The 13,760-nt window shown below is 32.0% G+C and overlaps 1 protein-coding gene across 1 annotated transcript; it reads right to left on the reverse strand.

The window, feature by feature from the left end:
* Nucleotides 1–4,280: 4,280 nt before the first annotated feature.
* Nucleotides 4,281–12,773, reverse strand: LOC145755554 (uncharacterized). The gene is made up of 14 exons (XM_082571794.1): nt 12,638–12,773; nt 12,331–12,468; nt 11,881–12,046; nt 11,617–11,710; nt 11,041–11,140; nt 10,777–10,865; nt 7,370–10,675; nt 7,053–7,180; nt 6,745–6,876; nt 6,368–6,519; nt 6,115–6,294; nt 5,797–6,030; nt 5,361–5,525; nt 4,281–5,032 (listed from the first exon to the last, which is right to left on the reverse strand). Exons 1-14 carry the CDS (start codon nt 12,697–12,699, stop codon nt 4,930–4,932), a joined length of 5,049 nt encoding a protein of 1,682 aa, XP_082427920.1. The 5' UTR covers nt 12,700–12,773; the 3' UTR covers nt 4,281–4,929.
* Between the last annotated feature and the right edge of the window lie 987 nt (nt 12,774–13,760).

Genomic DNA, 13,760 nt, shown 5'->3' on the forward strand with positions numbered 1-13,760 from the left:
CATCTACAACAATTAATTTTAGGCTCTATACTTTCAATAATGTGCAGCACTTTTTTTAAACAAATTTCTTGTTATCAGGTTTAATTTTTTTCTGGGAATAAAAACACTGGAAAACAACCTGGTTTTAAACAAGCGATAAAATGACGACGCTGCTGCGGTTAAACAGGCGACTTTCTCGTGACCTCAGCGATTTTAATCAAACTGTCAAATACGCTATCTCGGCCTGATTATTGACTCAAAAATGTCACAGAAAACAGACCCACGTCCCACTGCATGCTCAGACGGTTCGCTTTTCTTTCCTAAAAACTGGAATTTAAGAGAACGCAGCAGTAAGACAAGATTGCACAAAGCATGCAGTAAAAAACAAAACAACTCCCATCCTTAGCTAAGCGCTCTGTGAAAAGCAAGTGGCGTTTTTACGAAGGAATTAGTCTGTTGCATCTGCAAGCAAAGCAAACATTGCTTAATAATCAAGTCTATATTCCTATCAGCGCTCTTTCTACCGCACTTGTCTGTATCCAAACCTCTAGCGCGCAGTTTCTTTGCCTTGCTGCGCGCATTAAATAAAATATGATAATGTTGGCGCCTAAACTAAAGGCTTCCCTGTGGGAGTAGGCTTACTCAAGAAAGCAGACCGCCGGGCGTCTGCTAATGCAAAGGCAAAGCGCTGTGCATACAGAACGACGGGTATTATTAAAGTCGTAAAAAGCTTTCCCAAGAGCACGAAGGGCTTATCGATATTTAAAATGCTGCATCTCTCGCGAAAAAGTGCGAGCGATAAAGATTGTCAACATGTTTATCGCAGTCGATATTAAACTCAAAACGGATATTATGTGCTTAAAAAAATTAAAGCGCTCAATACTCGACACTTAATACCGCAAAAAAAAAACAATCGAGGCAAGAATAACCAGCAAAAAGGTAAATTCTCAAAGCCACCTGTTACCCATTTGGTAAATGACTTTTATAAAACTCCAATATTTAACGACCTTAACCTGTTTTTAAACACGAAAAACGGCAAGGCTAACCCACGAATATACCGCACGAAAAAACTAAAGCCGTTCTGTGGTAAAACTAGAACGCTTCGACCTTACACTTGCATTATAATTCTTTTCTCAAACCTTATAATCCACACACGTAGCCAATTGTTTAACTGAGATGTTAAGTGCTCTTGCACGTGTACACGTATAAGGGATATGCCAGATATAATAACAGGATTTAAACAGTATGATCCGGTCGACAAACACGGCTAAACTATATTGTAATGTTAGACATAAACACATCGAGCCGCCCTTGAAGTCGAAATACAAATAATCCCTAGTAATTGTTCACTAATTACTCCTGTAAATAAAACAACGCTGGCTGTCTCTTTTTAAACAACCCCCTGTTATAAGATAATTACTTTAATAACCTTTGACATAGTACTAAGTTGTAATATACGTAGGCAAAGATTAAATCGATATGACGGGCAAAATGTTTTACGGGCAAATTTATATGCACTTCAGAGTCGTGACCGGGCGAGCCTAAATTTGGTTTTATTACTAGCTCCTCCATTTAAATTAAAACGTAAACTGAAAGCGTCATTAGACCCTTCTTCGCCTGCCTCTGGCTAAATGTCTACTAATCAGCTGACTGCGCTTAAACTTTTCAAATTAAGTGGGATTTAAATTTCGCCAAAAAAAAATTTGGAAAGTCGGAAAAAAACGTTTATAAACATTAAATTAAATATGTCTACCCAAGAAAAGTCGTTTTTATCGGTTTTTCGTTTTATTAATCAAAGCGTTTCGCAGTAAAAATTGCACAATAGAAAGGAAACGCAATAAAATTTACCATTTCCAGACTCGCAAAATAAGATAGCAAGCAACGCCAAACAACATGCTAAAAAATATTACTGCTTGTCGCTGGGAGAGCTGTAGCGTAATGCGTCAGCGGAAACGTTCACAATATAAAAGTCGAAAGCCTTAGCATTTTAGTAATGTCTTTTGGCAAATATCGTTAAGTTTACTGCTTCCTATTTCGCGACTATAAACTGCAGGTAAGCAAACATAAGCGTGCTATCGACAGGCTATAAGGCACCATTGCATTTCCTATTTTATACGAGGTCCACTTGCTGCCTAAATAAAGTAAAAATCAAAGGGCTGCGGACTGTAAAGGCCAATGGGCTATCGGTCAACAAAAGACCATCAAAATTCCACTCTCTAAAAGCTGGACTTTAAGACGTTAAAAATATGGCAATCACTTCAAAAACAAGTTACAGATTTTATTGCCTTTTTATTTCCAAACAAATCTTGCAAATGCACCTGTCCACACTATTTTGCACACGTAAACCACCCTGTTTTTCTTATGTTATTACCTTGACACAACACATTAAGAGCTCAGTTACGCTAATATTAATACATTTAATGGATAAAAAAAGGAACGCCTTACAAATTGTAAAATAGAAAAATCACAATATACTTAAATTTTTTCTATTCAAATATTGAAATCTTGTTTTACTTCTTGTTTTGCCCTAAAAATCCTAACTACATTAATATAGCGAGTTTTTCTTTAAAAAATAGCCTCTTAATCATACCCGTTAAATTTTTAAATTAAATTAAAAAATAAACAAAATTTTTGTGCATCAACTAACTCTAAGCTCTACTAGGTTCAACGCGGGCCAGGCTTCCTACAACTGTAAATCACTTCAATTATTTATTGATTTAAGTTAAAACAAAGGCGAAACCCAATCCCCGTCCGTTTCCTTAGGCTATTGATCTTCAACTGACGGCGAATTCGGCATAAGCGCAAATCACGCGGTAGTGACTAACAACAGACAGTAATGTACGTTTCATGACGTCATTTTCGAGGCACGTCATTGCAATACAATCGAGTAGTCACTCTCGTAATATTCAGATCGCTATCTAGCTATTTTCTATTCTCATCGCAACGAAAATAGGGATTAAATCGAGTTCAGTTTCCGAAGTGGATATTTACGGTATATTGCGACTTCAAAGCGCGCCGTAAAAATAGTCGAATGCAAACAACTTGAAATCCGCTTTCCCTGTCTTTGTTGTCGGTCATTTTTTTTCGAAACCCGGTGTTGCTGTTTCCTAAACTGCCCGAACCTGACTTGCGCTCTCTCAATAAATTTCCACCTGCGTACATTCTAAAGTTCATCAATAAAATATAAAACATTGTCATGTATAATAATAACGCTTCGTGTCTAACGTAAGTACCTTAACGTGTAATTAAACTTTCGACTTGGTTGTACCGGTGTATCCAGCAAAATCTAAATAACATCTGCCTTATAAAGCAGTACCGACCGGTCCCGTGCTAATTCTGTAATGAGGAAGGTGGCATAGAATTGCACAACGTTAAAAGTTTCAGATGAGTTCACATGAATACTACGGGACCCGGGCAAAATTTTCTCCCTTTTTCGGCGAGCTTTCGGTCTGCCTGTTTTCAAGCGACGATTTTGTTGCGCCGCGATGGAATTTTTAAGGCTCGCGGGCGTTAGCTAGCGACAGGAATTTTTAATATTATTATTATAGCCACAAAATCTTTAGTTTTACGTAGGTTACTTAAAATTTAGTAAATTTTTTTAAGGATTCTTATATAAAAATAAAAGAAAATTAATAGGGCAATTTTTTTTAATTATAAGTGCTTTACATAAGAGTCATTTTCTAATCACTGGAATCTGGACATTTTCGAAAAAAGTTTAACTAAATACTGAATTTATTCCGTAACGAAATTACCAAACTACTCATCAGATTACATCGGAGTTCTATTTTTACACAAATCATCAATTTTATGACAAACTCACGAAAAAACGCATTTTAAAACTTTCTGTGATATTAATAGTGTTTCGAAGGACAAAGTAAAGTCCGAAGTACTACCGAACTGACCTTCAAAAAGGGAATTTTAAGTGATTTTTGAAGCATGTTAGAAATCACGTACAAACGTTTAATTTAAAAATAGAATTATAATCTTGTGTTTGTGAATTCGACTTTACGGATTAATAACAACCCAATAAAATATTATAAGTTATTTTTAGGTATTTTGTATTAGTGAGAAATGTCGAAAAATACTTTAGCTATTGTTGTTTAATTCTTCATTTTTAGAAACGAAACTAACTTTTAGTAATTAATATTAATAAAACAATAGCTATGTTTTAGTGCAAACAAAATAACTATTACGAATTCTGACATTTAAATAATAGCAAATGAGTAATTTATTCATTAAGATGTGTTCTGATAACACCCTGCTTTTATTTAAATATAAATTACGCAAAATATATTCGGTGGTAAGCGTTATCACATAAAAAAAAACAAGATTAAATCAAAATAAAACTGAAACGGTTTAAACCAACCACAGTTAGACCAAAAAAATACAACATAAAAATAAATTTATTATCTGATTTAATTAAAAATTAAACACCTGAAATGTAATGCATATTTTTACAAAAAAAACGCGTGTTTAATATTTGTGCAAAAGTTTTCTCTTCTAACATTGAATAACCTATCATGTACTACTTTGAAATTATAAACAGAATGTAACACAAAATATAATTTTGAGATTAAGTTTTGCGGATTTTTTTATGGTGTTTCAGGCAGTGTTTAAACAAAACTTGTCTTTAAACTTAACAAAAAATAAACATAAAAAGTTAACTTAAAAAAGCCATGGCCAGCACGGGTAAGTGTTAAAAAATAAAATTAAAAAAGATTTTGAAACTAAAATAAAGGAAAGAAAAATGTAAGACATTTTTAATAAAACAAAGAAAAAAAAACACAATTGGATTTAAAACAAATATTAAAAAATAATTAAAATTAAAAAAAATAAAAAAAGTTTAAAAATTATTTGGAACAAAGTTTAAATGAAAAGAAAAATAGGAAAAAAAATGAAACGAAAATGCTAAAGGCCGAAAATTATTTCTAAAAATATAAGCAAAAATTCCTAACTTTTTCCATTGGCATTTTCCATTGTTTTCTTCGATTTCTTGCTCCTAATAAACTTGTGATGAAGTAGTTCAATAGCTCCTGGCCTTTTACAACAGTCGCTAAAAATAAACAACGATGACAGTAAAATTTTTAACTTTTTATTTTTAACCGAGATTCGGCAATAATAGGTTAGTCATATCAATGATGAAAAACCCTAGCTTGCCGTTAAGTTTTATAATTAGCAACAAATTAGTTTCCAAACAACAAACAAATAAATATAGAAATACTTAGAAACTTATTACTTAAATTCTAAATCTAACATATTTCTTTATAATAAATAATACCACTAACCAAAATAGCGCACTAAAAACAATTAATACCTAAAAGTTGCCTTTAAAAACATTAAATCAGAACTTTAAGATAAAAAAGCAATCTAACTTTACTTACAATCTTAAACATTGTACGACAAACAGTTTGGCATTACGAGAATAATCGCTCGGCAAACCTGGCATGGTTCTACCTTCTCCTATGTGAAACATAGCAGCCAGATGTCCCATTTCAAATAAAGGTGGCTTGGTGGTTGCCATTTCTATAACGGTGCAGCCAATACTCCTGAAAGTTATTAAAACTTTTAAATACTTGGTTTTACTAAAGGATCTGGGTTTATCCTCCACTACTTTAATGTTGTGGCGCCCTTGATTAAGGCGCCGTAAACGGTGTCAACCCCTCAAAAGCGGCCAAAGCTAACCTTAGACTCGATCGGGGTGGCAAAGGCTATATGTTTAGGCCATAAAGTCAGCCTTTCCACATCAAAGTTAAATATGAAAAAATAAATATATAAAAGACCTAAACAAGAATGATTTTCTTGATAAAAATAATATACCAAATATCTGATTTGGGTCCGTGACCCTTTCCCGTTATCACTTCTGGTGCCATCCAAAACGGAGTACCGACGACTGATTTTAATTGTCGGTCCAGTGACTTATTGTTAGCACTAGAGGCACTGCTATGTGGTGATGATGCAGTCGAGCGTTGGTGCAATCGCTTGGCACAACCGAAGTCAATTAACTTGATGACACCGCTCGGCAGAAGCATAATATTATTCCCATTGATATCTCTAAAAAATTAATAAAGATTTAATTTTCTTGGCTACTTGTATTTTTGTGTTACTTTATAACAACAGAATAAAAGAGATTTTAACCTGTGCACCACATTCCTGTCATGCAAGTAGTTCACTCCCTCCAAAACCTGTTTAGTATATCTCTTGAACACACCCTCTTCCAATTTACCGTAAGTTTTCAGCAAACTTGATATCGAACCCCCGGTCAGATATTCCATAAATATATTCACGACGTTGTCTTCAAGACAGGTCCCAATAAAACTATAAAGAAGCGTACTTTGTAATATGAACAGATTTTAAATAAGTATTACCATTATTTTAATAATGCCGCTACCTGACAATGTTGGGGTGTTTCATGTCCTTCAGAAGTTCAACTTCTCTTTGCAAATTCTGGTACTCTTTCTGAGCTTCACTGACGTTCCTAACTGACAATTCAACTTGTTTGACAGCAATTAATTGACCTCCTGTAGTCATGCCTTGCCATACCTTAACACAAAATTACAAGATAGAGTGAGAGAATATAAATTTCAAAAAATTCCTACGTATTCAGGCATTTTAACCCTAGCTATTCAACTGCAATACTGTAATATTTACGTTGATTATGTCTTCGGAAAATCATTACCATTTTGCTTAAAATAAACTAGGCTTTCAAGATGATTTATTTAAATAATATTAAATCAAATGTGATAGTATTTTTTTGCTATGTTTTACCTTTCCAAATGCTCCCTGGTCCATTAACGGACCTCGCTTCCAGCCCATACAATTGGCAGTGTTAAGATCACCAACAGATAAGATGGAAGAGTTATAACTAGTTTCACTGTTGTAAGATGATCGTGACATTACCTAAACATGGTGTGTTGTAATTTACTAACTTAGCAAACTTTAGGAACGTTTGGACTTTTGTTTAGCTGATTGTAAAAGTATTTCTCTTAAAAAAGAATAAAATATACCACAAACCATAAGCAAACTGTTAAGATGTTGAAATTATCATATTACCTAACCAGCATATAAACTCTTACTCGTTTGATATCAGGCGTGTTGTTTCTTGATACAATTTCCAGATCCATCTGACTGTCATGTTGTTTCATCGCAGACATTGTCAGTTGTCTTGACAACTTTGGAGGTTGGTTTTCATCATCTTTTGAACCTGTTCAAAAAAATATGTACTTGCGTCGTAAAAAATTACAATTTAGACAAACAATATATTGCAACAAAACTTTGTTGTGCAACAAAACAGTGCTAGTTTAACAAAACTTTGTAATTTAACAAATCTGAAGGGTTTAGCAAACATTAACAAGTTTGCACTTTTAATAAACACACAATTTTCATTTCTTACTTAAGTTTATGCTGCACTCTGACTCTGTGTCTAGATCATCTTCTTCTTCATTTCCATGCAAAGTCTTTCTCAGTTCTTCGAACATTTCAACCTCTGAGTCACCTTGGGTAAAGAAAGAATCCTGAGAATCCTGCACCTCTTGAAGTCTTGGATCATGTAAGTATCGTATTGGAGGATTATTCTCTTCTTCTTCTTGGTCATCATCTGATCCCTTAATAGTCTCTTCTTCATCACTCTGATCTTCGCTGTTCATTATTTGGTTGTATTCATTCTCAATAAGATCACTAGTATCATTCAAATTTAAATTATTTCTATTATCTTCCATATTAGCTGAAGCAACAAGTTCGTTTTCTGGAACTGAAAGTGAATTTTCAAAAACTGTGTCCCTAAGATCTTCTTCTTCCTCAGAAGATTCTTCTTCACTGCGACGGTGCAAAACATGAGCATCCATCTCTGATCTTGGAGCATGAAGTTGCCTTCGAAATTGCTCAAGTTCATCAACTTCTTCCTCTTCCGATGAGCTTTCCTCCAGGGTGTCCGCTAGATCAGATTTCAAATCTTCGTCATTTGAGAAAAAGTCGTCAAAATTTTCCAACAAAGTATTTTCATCATCTTGGTCAGTCCATGCTTGTTCTTCTTTTACTAAACTATTAATTGTTTTATTATCTTCAGACTCAACTTCAGTTTCCATTTTAACTTCAACATTATTTACACAAATGTCCGATAAAGCACTTACAGGCCTTTCAGTCTTATTATTTGATTCTAGAGCTTGTACAATAAGCACTTGTTTTAATTCATCCTCTTTTAGGCTTTTATTTATCTGATTTGGTGAATTAGACTGAGATCTTCCAGTAACAACTAAACTGTGTCGAGATTCCGGTATAGGACTTAGCTTTGACATGGTCGGTTGGATAGCATTATCAATATTTGTATTTAAATTTGATGGTTGTAAATTGTTTTTGATTTCTAGGGTAGAAGATGATTCGCCTAAAGCATTTTCTGGCAAATTTTCATTTTTAGGTACAACCACATGCCATGAAGTGCCAGAAATTAGAGCATGAGTGTTATGGTCAATGTCAGGTAAATTATCATTTTCTTCCTCTTCTTTAAATAGTTTAATTTTTGCACCCTTGCCTTTTTTGGAACTCTTAATTCGTTTTTCAACAGCCAACCCTGCAGATTTTGCCCTGGTTTGGTTGCTGTCTGAATTATTTCGCCCTTTCGTTTTGGCTGGACTAGATTTCTTTGATTTAGACAATGGTGAATTTTTGGAAAAGTATTTAGCCATCTTTTTGCTGTCATCAAATGCAGAAGTGGCACGTTTAGAATAAACTAGGGGCTTAGTATTTTTGCCGACTCTTTCTAGAAGAGTTTTGTTATCTTCAAAAATATTTGGGTAAGCTTCAACTATAACTGGGGTGGAAGCAAACGAATGAAGATACTTAGATGGAGGTATAGACGAGTTATTGTTTCCATCATTTTTAGACAGTCTAGGACTAGAAGTATTGTTGGTAGTATTGCTGGTAACATTTTCATTCTTATTTTTGTTGGACTGTTCAATATTTGCTTTGTTCTCATTTAAAATTTCTTTTGTTTCCACAGCACACTTCTCATTGGTGTTAAGCTTGTTCGAAATTTGATCCGTTGTTTTTGTTCCAAGACTTTCTTTTGGCGCAACTTGCTTTGGGACAAAGGGTTTTACATTGTTAAGTGTATTAGTCACTTTTTTCTTTTTCTTAAAGTTAGCTACTTGCCCTTTTGGATTCGAAATAAATTGCTTTGGTGTTTTTTCGGTATTTTTAGAACCATTACTTGGAACTTTATCTTTGGAATCTTTAGCAAACTTTTTGGCAATAGAAACTTTGTTCATACCAGGGGAATTTATCTTTTTAACATTGTTCTTATCATTTTTGTTTAGCTTATTAAAATTTTCTGCAGGCTTACTGTAAAGCCTCTCAACTGTTCTTGCCACACTAGTAGACAAAAACTTCTTTGGTTGTTTTTCAGTTGATTCTATTTCTTTGATTTCTACATCTGGATTTGACAAATTCACAGTTATTTTTAATGCCTCATCTTGACCAGAAACATAAAGAGTTAAAGATTTGGGTTTATCTGGATCAGGCTGATTTGTTTTTACAAAAATTTCTTTATTGTCCGTGTCACTTTGTTTGGTTTTGTCTTTTGTTATGGATTTCGTCTGGTTGTTCGAAAGAGGCTTTGTTTCATCCAAATCCACAGATTTACTTTCAATCGGAGGGTTTACATTAATGAAAGAATCGACAATTTTTGTGTCATTTAAAACTTCGATCTTTGTCGCAGATAAGTTCCTAGGAAAGTTTTTAAATATCTCAATACTTTTTGATGCAGATGAATTTCGATTTAGAGCAAATGAGGAAGATTGAACATTACTTTTGGTTGAAACATTATCTATTTTTTGATAATTTTCCATGATGTCCTGGGTTGACTTTGCCATGCCCTCCATACTTTTCTCAGATATCTGCAAATTCTCAGGCTTGATATTACCCCAATTAGTTAACAACAATGTTGGTTTTTCTTCCGTATTTTGTTTCATGTTTGCACTTTTTGATTGCTTTCTTCTTTGTGACATTTGTTCAGCTCTAAATCCCGGCCCCATGACAGATGACTTTACCCTTGTTTTATTACTTTTTTGTTTCATTTCAGTTTTCTTTTCTTCAGCCACTTGATTTGAACTTTTGATCTTTTCGGGTTTTTGTTGCAATTTTGCTTCGGCATTGGCAAGGTTTGAAAAGTCTAAAACCTTTTTTATTTTGTCAGTCGAAGGCATTGATGTGTCAACTATAACCAAGGGTGGTGATATACTTTTGTTAGCATTGTTATTGTTGTTGGAATTACTGTTACCAAGTCCCAAATACTTGGTCTCTATTGTTGCACTTTGTTGTTTAGTGTTTTTAAAGTTGTCGGTATTTAACTTTTCATTTACCTCTTGAAACTCCAATTTGTTTTTGGGGTTTGTGATATCATTTTGTACTGGAGTATTTATTGCCGACGAGCGCAAAGAACTAACAGAAGAACCTATTTCAGAAGTTTCAGTGACAGGCTGGAGAGTCATACAGGAATCTGCAACATCAGGATTATTATCCCTTAAAAGTCCTGCAGACCCACGAGCTGAGTTCGGTAATGGAGTAAGAAAGGGTGATGGGTTTCGCTGCTGAGGTTCCTGATCATATACTGGGGTCAACCTTCCTGCTAAGGGGTCAAGTTTGATTGTGGATAATGATTTTCGGGGGGTCAGGTAACCTTTTCGACCAGCACTTCCTGTAAACACTTTAAAAAGTAGAAAATTTTAGTTACATAATACTTCCTTTTTAATAAATTTTAATAAGTAAACTAATAAACCATGTTTTAAATTAGAAAACAAATCATACTTCTTTGGCTTCTAGGAGTTTCTATGTCAAGTAATTCTTCCTTCCCATAAGGTGTAGATGATCGTGAAATAGATTGCATGGATAAACTACTAAAATACATAAAAAATTTAATTTAATTTTTTATCACAATTCTTTTTTAATATTTACTAACTTGCAAAGATTGTTCAAGCATTTGTTTCAAGTCAAATTATAATTGAAGTTTTTTATTTAAAATAATAATAGTATGTTAAACCTTATTTTATTTTACATGTTTGTTTTTATTACCTTAGGTTAGTAGCAGACTGAACCTCCATTTTTGGAAGATAAATTTTATTTGGGGTTGCAGTTCTACTTTCCTCATCAACTGACAACAACCTATCATATGCTACACAAAAAATAATATTAAAATTAAAATCTTTTATTGTGAAAACTAAACATAACTAATTTTTTTCAGAAAAAATTTAATTGATAAAGTGGAGTAAGAATTAAAGCAAAGAATATACATAATATATACTCCTTATTATTTTACGTCAATTCATATGCTAATATTTACTCTATATTCTAAAGTTAAGACATACAATAATTGAAGAGGTTAACTTATATTACTTATTTGCATTTAATGCGAAAAAACCCTATATTTTAAACAATAAAATTAATTTTTAATTTTAAAAGTTAAATGTAAATATATGAAAGAATTCACAATCAAAAAAACTTTTAATAAGTAGCTCATTTGCTTATCTCTTATTACATATTCTTTTGTTTACCCAACATACATGACTTTGTTGTATTTTTTAAAGCTCTTTTGTTATTCGTTATTATTAAAGTAAATGTATAAACTGAAAAATTATATGTTATTCAAACCTTGGTCTCCAGTTTGATGAGTATCATTCTGAATGTTAGGTGTGCTCATTGATCTTAGCTTTCCTTGCTTTTTCACATATTTGTATTTTTTCATCTGGAAAATTACAGGGTACAAAATAAGCACATATTTTTTGTAATGTTTTTTAGCACCACACCATGCTAAATTCCCATAAAATTAATTTTTTATCTTTAAAAGGTTCTTAAAGGCATTTCCCATACTAAAATAAAAAACTAAACAATAATACAAATATCAAAAAAACCTACTTTAGTTGATGTTGGGGGTTGAAATAAAACATTTCCATCGCCAGAAGGAAAATTAATCTCCGGAGTTGACAAAGTACGACCTCGATTGTTAAAATTGTGGCTCGATTTATCCCTGAAATTTACTAAATCTGGTTCGTTTGACAGCATTGGTTCATTAACTTTAACTCTAAACAAACAAAGTTTTAATATAAAATCATTTATAAATAAAGATAAAACAACAATCAATTAAGTAAAAGTGTATTTTAAAGCATGTTGTTTTGTAGATAAATAATAATTTATGTAAGAAACATAATTAAAAAATGTGTATTATGCATATACAGGGAAATTAGATTTACTAAAATTCCTTTTGTACTAAGAAAACTCTCCTTATTTTGACATTTCAAAAAACAACAAATAAAATTACAAGAATGGAGTGTCTTTGGGCAAAAGTGACTGGGTACAACAACATACCTTGGCTTAAGAAACTGATCATCATTGGGCATTTGGACAACAGGCATTTGTAATGTGCTTTGATGTAGTGGTGTTTTGTAAGTTAAGGAAACTTGAGATTGTAAATTTGAATTTGTTTCAGCTGAAGTTTTATTTTCCCTGTCACATAGAAAAGTTACTTTTATCTTAAATATTTAAAAAAAGCATTAATAACTTAATAAATAACAACTTGATATTGCTTAAATACCAAAAAAGCAGATAGGCGTTATAAATCGTTTTTTCACAAAAATATTAATAAAAAAAATTATATAAAAAATTTAAATCTTACCGTGACATTTTATTGGAGGATGTTCTTAATTCAGTCCAAATATTTTCATCTAAAATTTTCATAGTTGAAAATACACAAACTCTTTTACAATTTTAGTAATCCGACAACTTAGAAAATTTAAAAAGTTGCAAATCAGTTAAAATCTAAAAAAAAGATTAATAACAAACTGACAAAGTCTCAATTTAATCTGTAATAATTTTAAGCTGTTTATAAGCAGTAATTTCTTTTATATTGTTAAAGATTGCTTAATTAGTAACCTAACCTTTCGTTTTGCAAAACAAAGCTTTTTTTAAACAACGCTAACAGGTTTTCTACGTACAGACGTAGCGTATGTTTACTTTGGCAACAAGAAAATACGGTAGACACTTTCTACAGTAACTACTTTTTAAGTAAAAAAGTTTTAACAAAAAACTTTAATGATAAAAACATTTAGTAAAAATATATGTGTACAGTTAAAAAACATTAAAAGCTGATTTTAGCCAAATTTTAAAATAAGTTTAAAAATAAAAGATATCTATTACAAAGTTTAAACGTAGGCTATGCACTAAATTAATCCTATAAAGCCAGATTAGTTTAGCAAAACCTTAATAAATATTTAATGTTTTGTGTTTAAAATTCAACATGGTCGTCTAAAAATATATTTTTAAAAATTTTAGAAAAAAATTTTAAATGGATAACTAACGTAACCTAATGCTTTCCCAAAAAAATAATTAGACAAAACATAGATCAATTATAAATAGCTGAAAAAATATAAATTACCGACAATTTACATACAAACAAAACAACAAAAATGCATAATAGGGAATATGAATAAAAAATTTTTAAATTTTATTTTGGGCCGAGTCAATTAAAAAAATTGTTTTATTAGAATTTTCCTAAAATACCTTATACCTATTAACGCATTGTGTTACGTTTGCGTAATAACGTAATAACGTGAACTAACGTCATAATAAACGTCATATGCATTAAAATAACTGGAATAAATTTCTAGTGGTACAATTTAAAAAAAAAACGACAAACTAAAATAACGTTAAATTTTCCATCATTAATAACCGTCTCGCCTTAAAAAAATAAAACAGGCTTGTAATTTCTATAACTAAGAAGGTAGATAGTGGTAAATATG

Source organism: Corella eumyota, chromosome 6 (assembly GCF_963082875.1).
Source record: "Corella eumyota chromosome 6, kaCorEumy4.1, whole genome shotgun sequence".
Lineage (NCBI taxonomy): Eukaryota > Metazoa > Chordata > Ascidiacea > Phlebobranchia > Corellidae > Corella > Corella eumyota.